Raw genomic sequence first — 21,446 nt, forward strand, 5'->3', positions numbered from 1 at the left:
GTGGGAAAAATGTCCACACACACAGGCTAATTAAGAGGTTGGAAAAACATGTAAAAGGCAACGAGAAATAATTGTTTCCCCCTGTTAAGTAGCGAAGGCAAAAATCTCAGCTGTCACTCAAGGTCAAAGCTCAAACATTACGAAAATTTAAATTAGTTTGAAAACACAGGACACAAATTCAATGCCATAGACACTCTAGGTTGTTTCATTATCCTAAATGACACATTCAGCACACTAATTTGTGTTTGTTAATGCAATTATTTGGTGGCTCTTTCGAGAGGTTCCTCCATTTTCCTTTATCACACTGTCAATAAACCTGAACCCCCTGCTGAGCCAGTGCGAGAATCCATGAATGCCCACTGGGTAACAAACAACCCACAAGCAAATGTACTCTGATCAATGGTACACACTCAGCATGGACTTTGAATGGATAACCTGCACCTCACTGTCTAAATGTGTGAGAGTGCGCGTGTGTTTGCACATAATCGATATTCCAAAACAACAGAGGTGTGAGGAGCCGGCCTGCTGATTTAATAAGAATTGTGACCTTTCAATCTGAGTTCAATTGTAGTAGTTTTGAGAGCATATTGCCATGCCATATCTTGCTGTTTGCAATAATACCAATATGCATTTTTATTTAATAGGAAAATGCCATATTGCAATAAAATCAATATAGCCTATATTATGATGCAGTGTTTCCCCTACATTCACTCATACAGCAGCACTGCGTCTGCTCTTTTCTCATGTCCCTTTCTCACTCTCTCATGTGGCTGAGGCTTATGACACAGACACGGAGTGAAGCGAAGGCAGATTAAGTCAAATTAACCGCAAGACAAAGTCAGCAGTGGTAGTGTGCAATAAACACATCCCTAAGTGAACGATGAACACATGTTGACCTCTACTAGCTTGTGCAGTTTTACTTGCTGTTGTCCACACATGGAAATTATTCATTTCATTTTTTTATTTATTTCATTTTTGACTGTTTTTGTTATATTGAGATTCTTGTAGCATCTTAAATATAGGTTTATTGTGAATTGATGCATTTAAAAAACAAACTCTTCATGGAATATTGTTTGGAATGTTGTTATTGCAAATTGTTATTGCAAAGTTCCCTTTTAAACTCATATTGCCCACCCTTAGTGTATACTAACATTATCATTGATATAATCACATCACACCTGCTGCCGCCCTCTATGTACAGTTTCCATTAAATTCTACAATTTGTTGCTAAACAGTCTTCGTAGCTCCTGCATCTCTGCATCTTATTGAAACACAGGAAGTAACCATGCTTGTAGTGAATTAACAAAAACTCCAAGAGGAGGCTGAGATGCAGCCGCATGAGATGATGGGCGCAAAAATCAATCACTGGTTTCCTCTCAGGAGTGTAGAAGAGGTTAAATGTACTAGCGCGACTGTATAAGTAGCTCTCTCACACACAGAAATTATGTCACACAGTAATAGATGTTAGCACTACATAAGCATTGTATAATTTTAATCCTGGGATCATGAATCTGTGTTTCCTGATCAATGGCTGTGCTTCAAATAAAAAAATAAATAAATGCTAGACTATATGGTGTAGGCAAGTGATAATTTCCTGATATGGATGTATTTATGTCCTCATAGCCCTGCTGAGCTCCTCTGGAAACTGTTTCCTGCTGAATCGGTTAAGTTGGAATCACCTCATGGTAAAATAACTCCCATGCCAAACTGTTTCCTTCTGAAGCTAATCTTCAATTTGCATATTAAAGGCAAAGAAAGGCACATACAGAACCATAATCCTTCGCTGTCCTTGTGTTTTCTCCAGGACTAGGCACTTGGTGCACACAAAAGCAACAGAGAGCCTTAGAGAGTGTGCAAATAGCAAAAGAGGTCCTTTTCATGCTTATATCACACGCTTTAAAAATCGCTGAGGGTGGCATGCACATTAAACATTATAATCAGGACATATTTGAATTTCAATGCCTAGCAAATGAAAGGTGTTGGAATGGGATTTGGGGTACTTTTATTTTGAAACTGAGGTGGAGTTCATCAGGGCTGGAACTGGGACAGATGACTTTGTCAAAACTCCCAGCAACATAACCACTTGGCTTTCTTATGCTACTTCACAGCTGTTCTGACAGATTGTTTTATTAAAGTGGAGTAAACAAGCCGTGTAGATGATAAGCAAACTCGACAGCTTAAAACTGTAGCACAGATCATTCGAACGACTGTGTTTCTCGGTTCAGTGGAGTTTAGATCTCCTTTCACCTGGTGACATTCCTGTACTGCACACAGGGACTGGTTTGTTTAATGCCAAGATGGGGAGAAGCAACAGCAACATTGTACTAGCAAAGCAAGACGGCTGCAAAAAGTTTAATGAGGGAAAAGTTTCCTGTCCTGCCCTACCCCTGCTCTGCTGCTGTATACACACACATGCTCCCTCATGATAGATCCCATTTCAGATGCTATACACATAATGCTGCATCATTTGTGTTCACAAGGATCAAACAGAGGCTGAATAATAACTACAAAAATCACCCAACGTTGCACACTGCAGCTTTAAAGGATAAAGACGAATGATCACCAATGTCCCTTTTAGTAAATTGTCTTGGCTGGTGCGGTGGAAAGTGTTAGTTCAGCCCCGCAGTGAAGGGGTGTTAATCAGTCATCAAGCTTTTTGATCCATCTCTTCTATCATTTGATTTGTTGATGGGAAACTATAACATCTCCACCACTCATTAGCTGCTTTCTGAATGAAGAACATCAAAAGCAGCGAGCACACTTCATGGTTAAGGTATGGGCCTCATTACTCACGCTCAGAGAATAACACTTCAAGAATCAAACTTAATTGGCCGCCTGAACATTGCATTTTCATACAGCAATTTATTTAAAATGGTTTTGATGTCAAATGATATACAGAGGGAAACTTTTGTGAAAGGCTGAGTGGTGCAGAAACATTTTAATTACCCTCTGGCATGATCACACTTACAACACTAGGCAGAGGTTGAATTTGAAATCCATTTTCAGAGTGAGAAAGATTGTAGGTGTGGATGGACTGAGAGCACAGTGAGATGGTGGCGTGGTATGTTGCTTGGCTACTGGCAGGATTCAGAGCTGCAACGCCTACATTTTCGTTAGCAGAAGATGCTAGTGGAGACTTGAAGCTCTGTAAATGCTGCAGCCTCTGTAGTGTCAGTACTCCCCTTATCCATATGAGGCATTCACATCTGCACTATACACTAAATTTTGAACAACCTAAGTAAATAAAAGATACCAAATGATGTTAGTTATGTTCACAACATCTATGTGTTTAAATATCCCATATTAAAATAACTAAAAACATTTTCAATGCTCCTTTACTTGGGAAGAAGTCAGTGTATGACTAAACATTAGTGAAAAATGTGAAAAAAAACTAAACAATAAATATTGTTCTTCTTTTGGCTTCTCCCTTCAGCAGATCTTCTGCCTGACACATATTGTTATGAACAATACAAATAAAAAACTACACACTTGAGAACAGGTGAAGCACTGGTCACTACAGCTGTGCATGTTATTTCCAAATTCATAATGACACATTACATTACATTATTATCTTACGTTATGTCTCTTATCTTTTTTAAAGTCAGAAGCAAATCATGTGTATCCGCAGGACTGATATGCAACATAGTCTCAATCTCTGTTATTTATGTTTCACACATTAATAGAATCTAATCCTTTTAGAAGGCCACCAGGGCTGTAAAAGCATTTTACGGCCGTTTGATCCACTGCTGATAACTTTTTACATTTACAGAGCTGCCACTATGCAGCATGTCATATAAAAAGAAATGACTGAAAAATACTTCTTGTAAATTACAGATGATGATGATGATGACGCCCCCTCCTTCTCTTCCCCTAACGGCTCAGTGAGAAACACGTGTTTCTGACGCAGCGTCTCTATACATGTTTGTTTCATGAATGCAGTGGAGCTGTGGTGGAGGCGGTGCAGTGCTACGCAGTGCCGTGATTGGCCAATAAGAGCCCAGAAGGGGGTTTTCTCCCTCGGAGAGGCCCTAGAAATGACAGTGGAACTTAATTAATATGTAGAATTTATTGATCATTGCACTGCAGGGAAATCAACTGCCATCTTCAACCATTTTTTTGGTCCCAGGAGGATTGTAAATAAGCAGTCTTAAATATTTCAACCATGCACCACATCAAACACAAGCAATAAACATGACAGGAAAATATGTGACAGGACTTCACTGTAAATCAAGCCAAATGGAATTACAAGAAAGGGGGTAGTTCAGCTGATTTTTTCTTTTTTTTTTTTTCTTTTCAAATCGGAATCTGTTGCGTTGCAATTGGTGCAGCGCCAAAGCAAGATCTGCTGTAGCTTTAGGTCATACAACGTATTTTCCTACCTTCAGGTAATTCCCGGGTAACTATAATGAAAATGCTAAGCACGAGAATTTGAAAGGAGCTTGCTTGTATCTTCAGAGTAGAGAAGAGTGGCCTGGAGAATGCTCAGCCTGTTGTTGTTTTTTTTCCTTTTTCAAAAACTCCTGCAGTGCGTCAGTCTCCTGCAACCAAGTGGCTTATTCTTTGACAAGTTAACTTACATTCTTTCTCCCTTGCAAATAAAATGAAGGACATTTAAAAAAAAAATAAAAAACTACTACGCCACTGCTTGTTGTAGAAATAGGTTGATTGTGCTTTGACCAATCCCTGCTTGACAACAAAAAGAACGGGAAAAGGCGGAAAAATGAAAGGAAGGAGAACGCACAAAGAGAACAAGAGGGCAGTGTTTTTTTGTTCTTAGCTGTCATTGAGCGATGGGGAGACTGCGCAGAGTATGAACACAGTGAGCGAGGATGTGTGCAAACTTTCCAATAAAGGAGCATTGAAAAAGGCCACACGCTGTGTGCCTGGCTGACGCGACAGAGCTTGACAGCCTCATCACAGCCTATGTTGTTGGGAGAATTCCTGCATTCACAAAACTTCACCGCTCAAGTGACCACAGCCTCATTTGCACCAAAGTCTGCTAATTAAAAATCATGCCGTTTCTTTCACAACGCCAAGAAAAGACCACAAACTTCTCAACCAGTGACATCACTGCTACTGTGGAGTCCTTGTGAGCCAGAGTTGTTGGTTAAATGGGGAATAGTTCATTCATAGCATTTTTTTTCCTTGTGTTAAAATGAGAGTTTATTACATGTACATATTTCCACATTTTCCTTTCCTTCAGTTTTTCTTTTATTTTTGTTCATAAAACGAGCCAAGTTAACGTTGAACTGTGACGTATTCCCAAATGTCACAAATTCAATTCTGTTTATACATTGGTGAAAATGAAGGAAAAAAAGTATTTCATCAGATTGCCTATAGGTTGTACTGGAATAAGGACATAAGACACTTTATGATGCACACTCTTTTAGCCTCTGTATATACGTTTTAACATAGTAATGGAAAATGCTCTGTGTTCTAAGAGTTAAAAACCAGTTATGTTAGCAGTCCCTCTAGAATCAGTGAGAACTCGCCAAGGGTGTGTTGGTCGATTCTTGACAGACAGCTGGATATACCAGTAATTAGTTGACTAATTTTAACTCATTTTCTTTGTTGGGATAAAAGGACACCGGATAGATTACAGATAAAACACAGCGGTAAAGTTGTCTTGGGCTGACAAAGAAAAATTCATATAACCAGTCAATAGCTTTTTGTTTTTAGAAAGGAAACAATAATTGTTGAAAAAATGTTGCTTAAATTGGTGGAAAAAGGTTATTAACTACACTCTATAATCTATATTTCTACTAAGTGCATGATGAATGATAATAATAATAATCCCTCAGTAAATCTTTGTAATATACAAAGCATTACACCAAACAGAAAAGTAACACCTGATCTTCATCATTATATTATACAGTATATATTCTCGGTCTTTTTGTTTACTCTGCATACAAATATTATTCAAATATGTGGTTTTCCTGCTAATCTAATGAAATTGTTGTATAAACCCCGCTAAACTAAAAACAACAACAAAAGCTCTCTCACTTTTAAAGCTAGACCTGTCATCAAGGAGCAATGTCAGCTGTCATTTAGACCCATCTCACTCCACTCAAGCAGATACTGCAGGTGTGTAATTTAAAGGAAAAACACAGAGTTTAGTGCTATTTTCCCCATTAGATCCAGAAACAGAAATCATAAACTCTTGGTTTACAATCTAATGATGATTATGCTATTAGGCTACATTGCTTTAATTGTGCTAGAGGACAACCATTCAACTCCCCAGTGATTGTGTCTAGCTTCCAGTAGAAAGTTGCCAATCAATGTGAGGACTAACCGTCAATTTCTATGGGAGATGCTGAGTAAAAGACATGCGGAGCGGAACAGAAGAGACGGCAGCACAGCAGAGATGAAGGGCGTCTTTCTTTGAGAGGAAATAAAAAGAGCAGACTGTCATCTCAGTGGTGACAGATGAGGGAATAAATATAAACTATTTTTTAAAAAAGTGCAATGATTGCTCGACAGACAGACAGACACAAGCAGGCGAAAGGCAACACAGAGTGAGCGGGAGAACCTATGGACTAATCATGCAGTGCAGCCCCAGGTTAAAATGTGTGATATTTTTGGGTATAGTCCCATTGCTGCCTGCAGGTGATTTGCATAGAACTGAGAAACTTCAGCTTCGTTTTCCCACAGCGGCTCTGCTTTGTGAGAGCAGAGCAGTCGAAAGGGAATTAAAATAATTTCCGGGACCATTGCTGTTCATGTTCAAATTGCCCCAATCTTATTACAAATGTTACTTGTTAACTTTTCATTTTCACAATTTTTATGTCTTTATTTCCCCAAAGTCCACTCCCTTAAACTTGGGAGTGAGACTTTCTTAAATTAGACAGTGGCCAGCCTTCTACATGTTTAAATCCTCTTTTGGACGAAAACTCATTATCATCCACACATATAATCTCAAAAATTGAAGCAAAATGCCCCAGCTGTTAAAGTGGGCTGCATAATTTGCTGAGGGAGCCTGAAATTAACAAATTATCTTTCATATACAGAAATATGAGAATGGAATAGTGCAATACACTCTATTTAATGTTGAATGCCTGCAGACAGTGGAGATTTGAAGATGATGAACAAGAAATAGGTGACATGAAACGTGGAATAAATCAAATGCTTAACATTCATTCATATTTGTATAACTTAACCCTGTAGATGTTTACTGCCAAAATAAACAAGCTGCTAGCCAGATCATCTCTATTGGCCAGATGGCTGGCTAAAATACAGATTATAAACAATGTGAAGGATACATGACCCAAAATAAAAGATAAAATCATAATTGGGTGTGCTTTTTTATTTTTATTAGATTATATAAAAATGGAATTAAAATCCTGATTGACAGCTAAGACTGACTCATGATTGGTTGAATTGGTGTATGGGCAGGGCCTTGTTACCATGGCACCCCTCAGACTTAAGCTCCAAATAAAATCACAGGTGCAGGATGACTGCGCACACACATCTGACATATGCTCCATTAATTTGAGACATGTCGTCCATCTTTTCAGTAATAAATACTACATATTATAGTATTGGATATTTTAAATGATCAGAAAACTGTTTTACTCATCAGGTACTGACTATTTTTCTTTTCATTCTCTCCTCTCTTGTTGCTTTGGCAACAGAAACAGTCTGACATTATTTTTAACTCCTTTATGTGCATTAAATACCCATAATAGTTTCACACTGAGGAAAAAAAAAGTGTCTGCTTGATTGACAGGCATCTGACCCTTTAAGCTTCACCTACACTGAGCTTCACTGTCTATGTGTGATAGTTGATGCCTTAAACCCAAATGCTTCAAACAAAGACAGAAAGAAAAGCTGTAAATGGATACATATTTGATCCACACACAGAAGCACTGACAGCACGCTTGAGCTTTAAAATACCTCAACCTATAACTACACACCACAGCACTCAAGACCTTTTCCTGGCATTTTTCTCAATTGCTACGGTGTTGTAACATTATTACAGGTCAGGAAACAAGCCACAGAGAGACTGTTGTGCTAATAAATCAGGTGATTGATCATCATCATTCTCACACCGAGGGCTGTGCCATGCGTCTCCAACCAGGAACACATATCAATAGTAACCCTAGTTGTCTAGAGGTCTGACTGTGGTACACTTGTTGAGCAGCGTCTCTCTCTCTCTCTCTCTCTTTCTCTCTCTCTCTCTCTCTCTCCCCCCGAGCAGCAGGAGGGGAAAACAACTCCATGTGGCGAAGCCATTTCATTTCTAATATCATGTGGGTGATCAATCTCCCCTGCTATGAATGGGCGGTTGCAGTGGAGGCAATCATTCAACATTTATGGCAGGAATATGGTATTGACAGAGAGAAGATGAACCGTGGGTATTCACGGACATGTGCTTGTGTATGTGTGTGTGTCAGTGAGAGAGAGAGATTGATATTTTTTTTAAGGTTTTATTACCCAAAAACCCCATTTCTATTCAGCCAATCAGATAAAAAATGTGTATGAATATGAACACAATTTATTTAAAGGAGTGTGTGTGTGTGTGTGCAGTAGCAACCACTAGCATTTAAAATGAGTACTGCAACCCCCAAATCAAAACATTGTACAGCCTTAGATGCCAAACAAATCTATTGACTATAAAACCTATTAGGAAATGTTTCATATGTCATTAACAGGCGGAGATTGAGTGAAAGTAAAAGTGTGTCTGCTCTGAGCAGCAGTGGAGAATTAGCACATGAAGAGCGGCATAATGTTTGAGCCTCATGTTGAGCTTCCCCGTCCACAAGATTATGATCCACACCAGCTTAATTGTTGCCAATTTTCCCACCACTGTCAGCCGTCTATATTTTAGCACACTCCACTGCAAATCTTTATTTTGCATCTCCTGGCTGAGACATTTTTGAGACGGAAACTGAGGCTTTTTAGGTTTTGTTTTGTCTGCTGACAACCCATATATTGAAGAGCCAAGTGGATATTTAAATTCTGAATGAACTGATGATAAGATTGTGAAAAAAGTGTTTCAGTATGTGTTGAATCTCTGATGACATACCATGGTCATTTCATGAGTTAATGCACTTCTTAGGCCCTCAAACTATACAAGAATTATGTGACATTCAGTAGTTTTTATGCATGGAAGAAAAGCATCTGTCGCAGCAGAAAGGGTCAGCACTGCAGCTCAAACTTCTTGCTGACAGCTTCCTGCCATATTTAAAGTCTTTTAATATCAATTACAAAGTCAAGTGGCTTGCCATAATTTAATTTGTGCTGTGCGCTGACGTCCCCTGTTAGGATTCACTGTCTTGTGCAATTATGCGGTGCTTCATTATTGGCCAAACTGTGAGTAGCCCCATTAATGTGGGTGGGAGATTCCATCCTTTAACTGATGTATTAATGTTGACATCCACCCAGAGTTGGGCATTGCAATGGGTGTGGAGACTGTAAATTTAACTGACTGTCAGGATGTCCTTGATACTTGCTGCTGGGAGAAGAGAAAGAATTTGGTGAGGAGAGGGGAAAATACGTTGTGAACCCACTGTAGCAGCAGTAGATAAATATAGGGGGGAGAGACGGATGATGAGCGGCTGCTCTCTAATAGGAACCAAGGTCTTGTTGTGGTGTCGGGTTTTATTTACAGCTACTCTTCATCGAGGTGACAGGCCAGGCCCCTCAGTCGATCCGTAATAGTAACTAGAAGCAGAGAGGGGATTTTGCATTCGGTTTTTCCAAATGGGAACATATGTCTGAGGCCAGTTTTTCACATTTGCATGAGTAACAGAATGAAGTGTTCACGTTGACTGAGTGTTATGGGTAATATATCGCCCGAATTACTGGGGGAGACTGTGGAAAGGTAAGCATCATTTGTCTGGGGACTCATCAATGTCTGACAAAGAAATTGGGACTAATGGCTGTAGAGCAGAGAGAAGTAGAGAGGCTAAATTTGTCTCAATCAATGTCAGAGAACATGACCATAAATCTGCAACTGTCATCAGCGTTCACCGGAGGGATACGTTAACAGTTTTGTTACGGGCAACTTTTAGTGAACATAGAATAAATATACTTCCTGCACTGCGTAAAGTAAAGTCTAGAAACTGAGGTCACCAGCTGGTGGAAGGCGATGCTGCAAAGGTGAGTGTCTGATAGTGATGCTGTCCCGGATTTTCCTTATTAAAATTAAAAAAGAATTAACACATTTCCCAATAGATTTCGGACTGTTGTGTGAAATATTGATGTGTTGTTTGTCGTGACAAAAAGACATTATGGGGACAGTGTATGAGTCATCAATAGTATATGAGTCATCATTAGATGTGATGTCATTGTCTGAAACTGGATTAGACACACTGAGGGGCAATGGATTCAGGGCGAGACTTCCTTCGGTTTACAGTCAGATTTACAACAATGGATGCAAGTGCAATGACTGGATGTTTTCAAGACGAGCAAGATTTTTTGGCTAAGCCTTATTGACTGCTATCTACACATAAAAATAACGCAGATAAAGCCTGCACAAACATGGCAGCGGAACCTAGAAACCCGAAGGTTTAAGCCTGATTTATGGACCTCGTCATATTTTGTTGCATAGTGTGATTGGTTGGCACTGTCTTTATGAACTGTCGGACCAGAACACACTCTCTCTCTCTATTGTTCTCGAGTGTAACCTCTGCATTGACCGCCACCCTTTCACGCACTGTTGTTTTCCTCTCAGTAAAAGTAAATTCAAACTCCCTTCCTCCACAATTATATCAACAACTTCATCCATTATCAAAGCATGGAAAAAGAAGCAAATAACACAAATAAATAAGTGATAAACAAGAGAATAAAATGATCAAGATGATACCAGAGCTGGCTGGAGACTATTGTGTGGTTGGTCACCATGGAGACGACTGGAACCTTCCACTAGAGGATAAACTGAAAACCCTGTGCTGTCGAGTGACAGGCTTTACTGCCCCAAAATCTTATCCCTCATACCTCATCTTCATATATAATTATGTATTCATGTTTGACTGAATACATTCTCAGAACCTTCCGAAGATGAAAAGTATACATCATGTACAGAGGATAAAAGCATAGTTGTTATTTTTCAGAGTAAAAAATATACCTCATAGTTAACATTTCAGTTGAACATTTCATTCTTTTATGTCAAGTAAAACGCAGGTATGAGGCACAGAGAAAGAATTCTGATACAGATAGCTCTCAAGCAGGCATGTTTATGGATTTCTCACATCGCTCCTCTAAGAGCTGCAGTGGTCAACAAGGGACCTGATCGTGCGTTTAAGACAAAAACAGCCTTACTGCCTATTTTCTGAAAGCAGGGCCTCTTTTTTTTATATGACCAAAGATTAAAAACTAAAACAGATAAAGCTCAATAAAAAGAGTTTGTCCATGGATGACTGGAATGCAGAGGAATCATTTTTAATCATAACTAAAAACATAGATTTAATCATTTTGTGATATATTTCCTCTTTTTTTTTGCCAAAAAGGTGAGGGATTGCTACTCTCGACGATGACATTTTTTTTCATTACATGTCAATATTGCCTGCCTCTGTTTTCCAGGAGCATTTCAAGTACACAAACTGTCCAGGGTATACCCCGCCTATCACCCTATGTCAGCTGAGATTGGCACAGCACCCCCTGCGACCGTCCAGTGGAGGATAAAGAGGTAGATAATGGATGGATTTCAAGTACATTTATAGTCTTTAGCTGTTGCTTTACACTAGGAGGCACAGCTTTGTTAAGCGTGATGAGGAAAGCCAGTTTGACAGTTTAGAATAGAACTTTATTTGTCTGACACCAAGGGGTGAATTCCTAAATACCTAAACACAAATACACAAGGAAAAAGTACACCAAATAAAACCTGAGTAAACACACATTGATACTTAAAAGAAAGAAAAAGGACCAGTGGCAGATCATTAAGAAGTTACTGAAATTGAAATTTGTCTACTCTGATTATGTCACTTGTTGATTTTTGTTTTCCTCTAATTTCCAAAAATCTGAAACACAACTTTTGTATATTTTCATTATATAAACATCTTGAAGTATTTATTTTAATAAATGATTAAAGAAAATGCTCATCAAATTTGCAAACATCCAACAAATGGGATTTTTCTCTCATGTATGGTCTTTTTTTTTGTAATTTTACAACTACCCACACATACATAACATACAGTCAGTGGAAAATATCTTCAAGCTTCACTGAGCTACATAATCAAATCGCATGGACTTTATTTCTCATTATTTTTGCACTGAAAGGTCAGAATCTGATCACAGAGGCCAATTTCTACACAAAAACAGCCTCAACGCAATGCAGCTCCCAGATGATTCTCATCAGTTTAAACAACCAAACTCTTGGAAGGAATGGACGGATAATGATAGTGATGATACACGTCCAAATATGAGGTTTCACTTCAACATCTAACTTGATGTGCTGCATTAAGCAGAAATACATGTAATTATTCTGTTCGCCCAACCGTTCAGGCCACATCAGCATTATAACAAAGAGGAACCGCAGCAGAGGACAAATGGATATGTTCTCCTACATATGCATGCCGAGGATTAGCGTGGCACAAAAGCATTGTATGTTGTTGCACTGTTTCCACATTGAGTACAAATGCAGACAAAGCATTACTCAAAGAAAAGGGTGTTTTATATTTAATCATCTACAGATAATAGTAGGGCAAATGCTGCACAGTGTGCTTTTATTTGTGAGTGTGCATATGAATGAAAGGGAAAACAAGTGAGATCACATATTCATTGTCCCCCGGGAGTCAATCAAGTCATTTAATTTCCTTTGATGGGCTGACACTTACTGGTTTGTGTGCAAAGTGGATTTCTTTTTAAAAGAAATGGTGTGCTCAGTTTGTATTATTAGACAGCCAATTCATTATTTGTTTAATATTTTTCAATTGTAGAGATATTGTAACTTAAATTTAACAAATCAGCAATAAAAATATAAACAAAAGAAGTACTGTTCTCTCTCTCTCCAAGGAACCCTGACCCCTATAAAATGCTTATTTTAAAAACATGTTTCATACCGAGGAACTTCACCTTACCACCCCACTCATTCATTCCATTTTTATAAAACAATGAAAGCAACTTGATTTCAAAGAGGCTCTCATTGCCCAGAATCCCTTTTTACAATAGGGCTCTAACTTGCAACGAGCAAGGCCTCTAATAAAGCAAAAAGAGAAGGAACAAAAGGACGAGGGTCTGGCTCAAATGTGCTGTTCATTTATCAGCGGACACGTTTAAAATCCTTGCTCCGGGCAATGGCTCGTGAAGCATCTGAGAAGATAGCCCATAGGGACTTGTGCAGGAAAAGCAGAAAACCCTTTGATGAGCCTTGGGCCATTGCTGCACCTGTGTCTAATATGCATGGGTAAAAAAAAAAAAAACCAGACGCAAGCAGCCTCTGGGTATGAAAACAGAACTGGTAACAGACTTCCTACGTTCATGTTACGTGCCACTGGATTTCCATCTCGTCTCATTTCCTTTAGTTGGAGAGGCATATTTTACTATTGGCACCATCGTGTTAAATAAGTGGACACTCCAACAAAAGCCACCATTGCACCCTTAGATCCAGAAAGTAATCGACTCTATCTTCACTTGCACTTGCATTGCCTTGGCTCTGAGAGCTCCAGTTTTCGGAGACACCAAGTTGGGCACCACAGTAATTATTCTGGAATTTTCCACTTCAAAAGAATATTCATGATTCATTACAAATAGTTTGTTGGGGGGGCAGAAAGAAATTAATCCTAACCATAGGCATGAATGTATGTACGTATGTATGTATGTATGTAAGTATACAATCGCTTTAAAATTAAAAAAATAATTTGTTTTTGTAGTCTTAGTTTCCACAGCAGTTTGAATGGACATGCCTAACATTAATTGGCGAGTGTGAGTGAGAGTGAATTATAACATGCCTCATCGTGCCTTTTGAAATGAAGGACTTCAAAATGAAGTGGACAAAATTCTGACCTGATCAGTTCAAGACATTGGCTTTAGACCCAGTGTCTCCCAAAGCTGGAGCTCTAAGGGCCAAAGCGATGCAAGCACAAGGGAGTACTCGTCGTTCGTTAGAGTGCCAACATTAGTCTAAGGTTGAATTAGTTATGAACCATACAATTATAATGCCTATAATATATTTTCCCGCTCTTATATAAAACCTTAGCACTACTGTCCCTGTCAATAATGTCTTTCTGTCCTCAAAAGTGAATGTGTGGGCACTGCATTAGCTTATCTCTTTGAAAATAGAGCAAAGAAATTAGCCGTGATGATACTGATCAATTTAGATAAAAAAAAAAAGAAAAAAGATCAGCTTCACAGAGCAGTAGCTGGTGGCAATAGGCCGTCCACCTCTGATTAGAGGGTTTTTATTGACTCTTTTATCACTAGAGCAGTAGGTTTCAATATGTGCCCGTTTGTTTTTTGGTTTTTTTAACCTGTCTCTCTTGTAATTCTTATCCAAACGACATCAACACTGCACACACTGGTGCCCTTTGTAAGTCAACCGACCAGGTCTGAAGCCAGTCAAGCGACCCGTTGGACAGTTATGCAATTAACAGTCTAAATTCATATTCTACATATCAAATAAATTTAATTGCAGAGATGTGTTTGTCTATTGTAGACCTCACAACTCAAAAACCGCATTCAAGTTTGCAGCATCACTTTAAATATTTAAAGTCTGCACTGATTTTAAAGATAAATAATGAAGGTTAAACTGATTAATCATGTGCATTGTTAGTGTATAAGACTCAGTGATGCAGCAAACCCTTCAAGAACAAGGCAGTCACTGTTCGTATCATCTACGATGAAGTCAGCAAGATTATACCATACGATTGATCAGCAAAGATCAACAATGACATTTTCCATCATCACTCACTGTACCTCAAATTGAATTTCTGAGTGTTTGTGGACTCATAAATCAGTCTGTTAAAAGACAGGACAGCTCTGTTTTTCATCCTAACTGCTTGGAGTCTGAAAGTACAGCAGCACAAGGCCACATGATCCCTCCACTGTTGACTTAAATGATTTTTGCTCTCAGGCCAAAATAGAAAAGAAGCGGGGCCTTGAAATCTGTGTAGGTTCCAGTGAATCAAACACGTGTGCTTGTGTGATGTTGCAAAGATGCTGTGTGATAAAAATCCTGAGCTTTCATTAGAAAATAGTGGTAACAAGACTTACCTGAGCCTCTTTTAGAAACCACTTTCAGGCAATGGACCACAACGGCATGAAGCAGAATCAGGAGAGGAATGGGAGCTTTCATTTTTCCACGGCCCTACAAGGAAACAAATACCTGTGTTATTATTGTACATTGAAGAAACCTTTGAATACAATGAAACAATCCAAAACAGTATATTAATAAAAAACATTTGATTTAGGAAGGAGATGATTGATCAAAGATGGGGGTCAACCAATGTGGGTCTTTCTGTGGTTGATGCCGGCATCGTAAATCAGTCAGACTGATATATGTTGCCAACCTTAACCCTAAGAATAACACATAATACACAAGACTGCATGATTTAAGTAAACAATCATAGAACAACACAATTATAATCTGTCTCTCCAATCAGCATTTTGTGTCTGCACTGCACTGGCATATAATTCAAATTGAAATAAACTAAATATTAAATACATGGAATGGGAATTAAACATTTTCAAATGAAGTTCAGGATTAAAAAATAAAGTTTTTTTGCTTGGCAGCAATAATAATTAGATGATTAACTAAAAATAATCAAAAATCAGCCTAGGTAATCTGATTAATCAACCTAATTACCTGCCTGATTAATTAATCAGTCTATCTCTAATAACCGAAACCCTACAAGTTTGACAAAACTTCGAAAAACCTTAAATTCAGGTGGAAATAAAGTTGTACACCTCCATGAGAAAAAGCAAAATCTTCCTGATTGACTCATACCAGTGTCTCTTTGGAGACTGACTGTAATCAGGCTGTTCATCATGCAAACGTCAAGACACATCTCCATCAAAGCAAACTACCGTCAACACGACTCAATTCACAACACAACACGAAATCAGGATCTCTTTCCATCAGTGCACACACCATAGTTACAATTAACAGCGCTTATTCAGACGTTTCCAGTGGTTTACAAAATTTCTGTCAAATATTTGATTATTGATCCCTTCCTCTGAACTTTTGCATTATTATTAATGTTATTATTTTTCTTTTGTTTGCTTGGGGACAAATTGATCTCCCTACTTGATGCAACTATGCCATTTCTGCTATGGATTTGACAAGATAGCACACAAGGACGCCTGCATTGGCATTTGAGTCATGACAAAGATGCTTCACATAGTTTCCAAAAAGCTACACCAGAAAAGGCTTTGAGGGGAAACCCTGAAAAGCCACAATAACCCTGTAGACATTCACGAAGGCATGCGAAACTGGCCAGAATCCAGAGATGGCGACATTGCCATGTTGTCAAAAGGCCTATTGTTGTCAAGCTTTTGCTTCTTGCAACCAAAGCTTCTTGCTTCACACTGCCACACAAACTCTTATCTTTTTAATTAGTTTTCCATGTTGGAAGCAAGTGTGCATCATATGCACAAAAGTGGTGGAAACGAGGGAATCACCAGTCAATTATTTAAATATTCTTTTCATCTTTAAAATGTTAAAAGCAAAACAAAAAAGCTACATAAATAAAAATAAAACCCAATTTCTATCCCCTAAAGGATAAGGTGACCTGGTCTGAGTCACCGTCTAGAGAGAGATTTAGAGAGATTCAGTGAGCAACTGCAGTTCTTTCTTCTTTGAATGACTTTTGAAATAAAATATGATTATTTTCTGCAGGTCAAGTAACCATGCCAATAGTGGAGGTGAGAGCAAAAAGCATTGTTGTCCTCGTCTTCTGCCAGATGAACAGACAGGCTGTCCTTAATGTCCTGTGCCCACGTCTGCTGTCTAGTGCCAGCTCCTCTGTTGAGGAGATCAAAGCGAGGTAAAAGGTGCTAATCTGGCACCAGAGCCTTGTGTGTGTCCATGCAGGCATTCATGCTTTTGTAATCCATGATTGGCTGCCGCATGTCTGTGCAGTTGTTATTTGTGATGAGACTGGACTTGATGCCTCTGCTTATTGGCCCTGATGGCTGTTTACATGTCACTCTGGCACAGTCATTCACTTCTTGCCACTCAAAGCAAAGTTGTTGGGTTTTTTTAAATTGTCTCAGTCATTCTGTCTCTATTGGGTGGCTCTGCAGCAATTAGAGTAGGCTATGATTTCAAGTGATATTATAGGATTTTAAGCATTGACCCCCTCCAAAATGATATCGATGTAAGCTTACTGTAAGTGTACACTGCCTTTAGAATGTGTTTACCATTTTACCTTGCAGTTAGACAGAGATTTTAGACAGAGATGTGCTGCCTCCATCAGTAGGTTAGCATTGCTTTGGTAGTAAATGTGAACAAAGGTTTTCAAACACTGAAGTCACAAAATAGCACAACCAAATCTATTATCGAGCGAGTCAGGTGAGAAAAGAAAGGAAAATGGACATGGAAGAATAGCGCTTCTTTGTATATTATCAATATGCTGTCCTCAGTATATGCACTGTATATAACTTGACAGCTACATAAACGCCTTCCTGACATCAAGACTCTGAAGACAATTGTTCTTTAGTCCCCAGGTTTAATGACGTTGCAAGGAAAGGTGAAACTAAAACATACAAAAAACATAATCAATACTCTATGCTAAATTAATACACAATATAACATAACTTAGTCTTTACTGTAAAACAAAACCCATATTCGTACTGTTTTAATGGTTTTATGTATTTTGCTGCAGCCTGTGGCCAAGTGGAAAGGGAACTTGTCTCGTAACCGGAAGGTTGCAGGTTCAAGTCCCCACAGCCCACTGCTCCTAATTCTAGGATGGGTCAAAATGCAGAGAATACTTTCCCTAAGGGGATTAATAAATTTTAACATGTCTACTCATATATTTATTATTCTTAAGAACTTCCAAAGGCCTAAGAACAGTGTATATGTAACCCGGTATTTTTCTAGCATCAAACTTCACAAAATGTAACATTGTCCCACAAATAATGATCTATGGTTGTAGGCAACACATAAAATGACAGATACCTACCCAAGATGCAACCAAAAAGGCATAAGATGTATGCAGATGGCACTGCATTAGCGTGAATACAATAATCAACAGTTGTCATGCTCACTTACTTCCTGTTTACTGATCACATGCAGGACATCCTTTGACTCTTAAAGTGACCACAAGAAAATACAAAAACTTAAAGAATTTACTTAAGCAAGCAACAGAATGACTTTTAACATTACGTTGTAACAAAACAATCAACTTTCTTAGTATTAACAGTGTAACATTTTCTTCAGCTGAAAGATTGAATTATGGGAAGACGTCCACCTGTTTGAATAAACAAGCTTCTCCATGGCTTATCTAGGTCAAACATTCAATTTGTCATTGATAATCACTAAAAGGTTGTCAATGTGTTATTGTCACTATCATCTTACGTCTTGACATGTGGTTATTAACCAGTGATAAGTGAGCGATTCAGTGCAGCTGTCTAGCTGTCAGAGATATGATCAGGAACACAATAGAGAAGAAAAAGGCGAGATGAGTTATCCCTCTTATGTAAGAAATATGAAATTGTAGTAAAAAAAAAAATAGACCTCCCCTTAAAATCCAACAATGAAAGCTTATCCTGTCAACCATCTCAGCATCCCATTCTTTAAAGCGAAGCTCTTCCAAAAGGTGCTGTCACCTGCCTCTCATTCTTTGATTGTTTTTTTTTCCCCCTCAAGCATCCACTTCCTCCCTTCCCTGTTTCCTCCTCAGCAGATTCATCCAAAATTCAATTACTTCCGAGGAGGGTTCAGCAAGAGAAATGGGTCTCTCTCGACACTCTTGAGGCTCAGACTTACCTCTAAGGAATGCATCACCCTCTCACACTCGCACACAAACAATCTCAGCAATGTTTCCCAGATTGATATTGAAAATATTAAAATGATTTATACATACTTCTTACTTCAAGTTTCCATCTTTCAAACATTTTCACAGGCTTTTCACACACAATGAAAACCTGGTGCTAATGTCAGAAGCCCTGCTCATAAATGGTGTATATATCTTAAAACTGCAGGGCAGAACAATGAATCACAATTATCAGAATTAGCTAATTACAAAAGGCTGCAATTTAACCGTTTTATTTTGAACATTTACATTTTTTAATTACAGTTCTATATGTCCTTTAAATGACCCCCAGGATACATATACTGTAGCCATTGATAATTTTGATGTGGCCTTATTTTAATGTTCCATCACATTTCAAATCTTTTACAATGAATATTAAACTGTACTGATTATATTGGAAATTAAATCAAAATAGCAATATCTGTCAGTGAGATGGACAGGGAAATATGAGGGGGGAAAAAAGCTATGTGAGAAAATGAGCCTACCTATACTTCTCAAATTCCCAAACTTGTTTTCCTGAGAATTTTATGATCTCAATCACCAGATTCAGGTCGTTCAGAGAACCAAAATGACGCTGGACAAACTACAAAACTTTAAAATGCAGCTACCAAACTAATAGTCGACTTTCATTTGTATTGCTTTTTATATATGAGCAGGTTAAGGAGGTGTTTTCCTTACAAAGACTTAAAAATCCTTGCTTATTTTGACCAACTGTGATTCATTTTAAGTCACATATGCAGGATGAAAATCAATAGCTCCACTCCACCACCTCTCCCCCACGTCCATCCTCAGCTATTCCTCCTACCTCTAGTCAGATAACTGATACGTCCTCGGCTTGGTGAGTGTTTGTCAAGAACACTTTTCAAGCCCTTACACCCTCAGCTGACGCACATACGCCCCCACACGAGTCTGTGCTCTCCTCTCCTCGCTGAATTATTCCATTTTAGGTTATCTAATAACCCTGCAGCCGCAAGCCTCCATGTTCCTGACATGCATACAGGAAGTGACAAAGAGAGAAGATGGCACTTCTTTAACAAATCTTTAAACATGTATAACAGGACAGAGCAATCTTTCCTTTCCTCCCTGTGAGTAACACAAACATTGTAAATCAAGAGCACAAGAAGAGATGAATAAGACACAGTTGAGAAAACAGTGTGTGTGAAAATTGCCTCTGCATGTGTCGTCTCAGAATGCTGCAGAATCAAGTTATTATTGTGTATTTGTGGTTAAGTGAGTGTTTTTGTTTGTGCTGTTCTCCCTTCCTGACTAAAGTTGATGCACATATCAATTCCAATGTTACAGTATCAATATGGCTGCAAATGCTGTGATGGTAGTCTTGAGATATAAACTTGACCTGACGTGCAGTGCAAAATAAAGCCATTGCGTGGCAGCAGGGGTCACTCTTGTCTTGTAGTAAAGTCTATATACGATAAGGTCATTATTTAAAATAACCCGTGGATCACAATATGGATCTGTGTGGGAAACACTCAGCCCTCATGGCAGATGGTTTTGAGACAAAAACTAATGATGTTAGGCAAAAACATTACCTCCTATGATCCCTTCACAAAGCCTTTTTCCCAGTGGCATGGTGTACTGCCAAGTTTTTGTATGAAATTGATTGATTACATTGATCTTTCCTGTGCTAGCTGTCAATGTAAATATCTTCCAGGAGTGAAGTCTTGGTAGCTACAGGGTTCAGAGGAAATCTGTATTTGGAAGTCTGTATGTTCTCATATTTACCTGTTGTGTTTAAATGGAAAGCTGTTTGGACTGCAGACATCATATTTCATTCCTGCCACCTTTAATCATCCAGTTACAATACCTCTAGCTCTCATCATGGTGACGCTAAATATCAACTATGTGCATGTTTCCCTCGTATGTTCAATAACATTTTAACTGTTAAAGTAGCTTACCAGGTTTATTACACGATACACCATCAACTTAAATGCTTCACTCACAGTTATGGGGAAATATTTTAAGCTAAGTTTGCTTGGAAAGTCCAGTTCGTTTGGGGAGGTGTGAATGCGGAACCAAACTTTGATGCACACCAAAGAAGCAAACTCTGGTCCAAGCTAAAAAGTGGACTACAACGCAGGGCATTGTGCAGACGATAGCAGGTAGAAAAGGCTGAGCCCACTGTTGCAACAGTGTATGTTGTATGCTCGCATACAACTAAATTAAAAACCGAAAATAGGATAGGATTTGATGCAGCTCCATGTTTTGCTTTTATGCCGAGGAAACAGAAGTTGCCCTACATTAACCAATAGATGAGCAAGTTTTCTTGTTCATTGTTGTCTTGTCTTCTTCTTCAGTAATTCTTGATGCAGAACCGCCTCAGGCGAGGAGGGGAATAAGTTATTCAAAAGGTTTGGGTCGTTTCACTTAAAGGAATACTTCACAGATTTGCATTTAGCTTTGTATTACTAGGATAGTGTGCTTCCCAACCTCAGTTTCCCCTGAGTTAAGAAACATCTTCATTCTTTTCTTTGTTATATGGCCACCAATGACACTTGGTCCTGTTAGCAAAGATGG

At 38.6% G+C, this 21,446-nt stretch overlaps 1 protein-coding gene across 3 annotated transcripts in view; it reads right to left on the reverse strand.

The window, feature by feature from the left end:
- LOC122765048 (interleukin-1 receptor accessory protein-like 1) overlaps positions 1–21,446 on the reverse strand; it is a 238,644-nt gene that overhangs the window by 170,619 nt on the left and 46,579 nt on the right. For all 3 annotated transcript variants that reach the window (XM_044019106.1, XM_044019107.1, XM_044019105.1), the window contains one exon: positions 15,151–15,244. In XM_044019106.1, the coding sequence (XP_043875041.1) occupies positions 15,151–15,232 (82 nt within the window). In that variant the 5' untranslated portion in view covers positions 15,233–15,244. The remainder of the gene's footprint in view (positions 1–15,150; positions 15,245–21,446) is intronic.

This window comes from Solea senegalensis, linkage group LG2 (genome assembly GCF_019176455.1).
Source record: "Solea senegalensis isolate Sse05_10M linkage group LG2, IFAPA_SoseM_1, whole genome shotgun sequence".
NCBI classification, from domain to species: domain Eukaryota; kingdom Metazoa; phylum Chordata; class Actinopteri; order Pleuronectiformes; family Soleidae; genus Solea; species Solea senegalensis.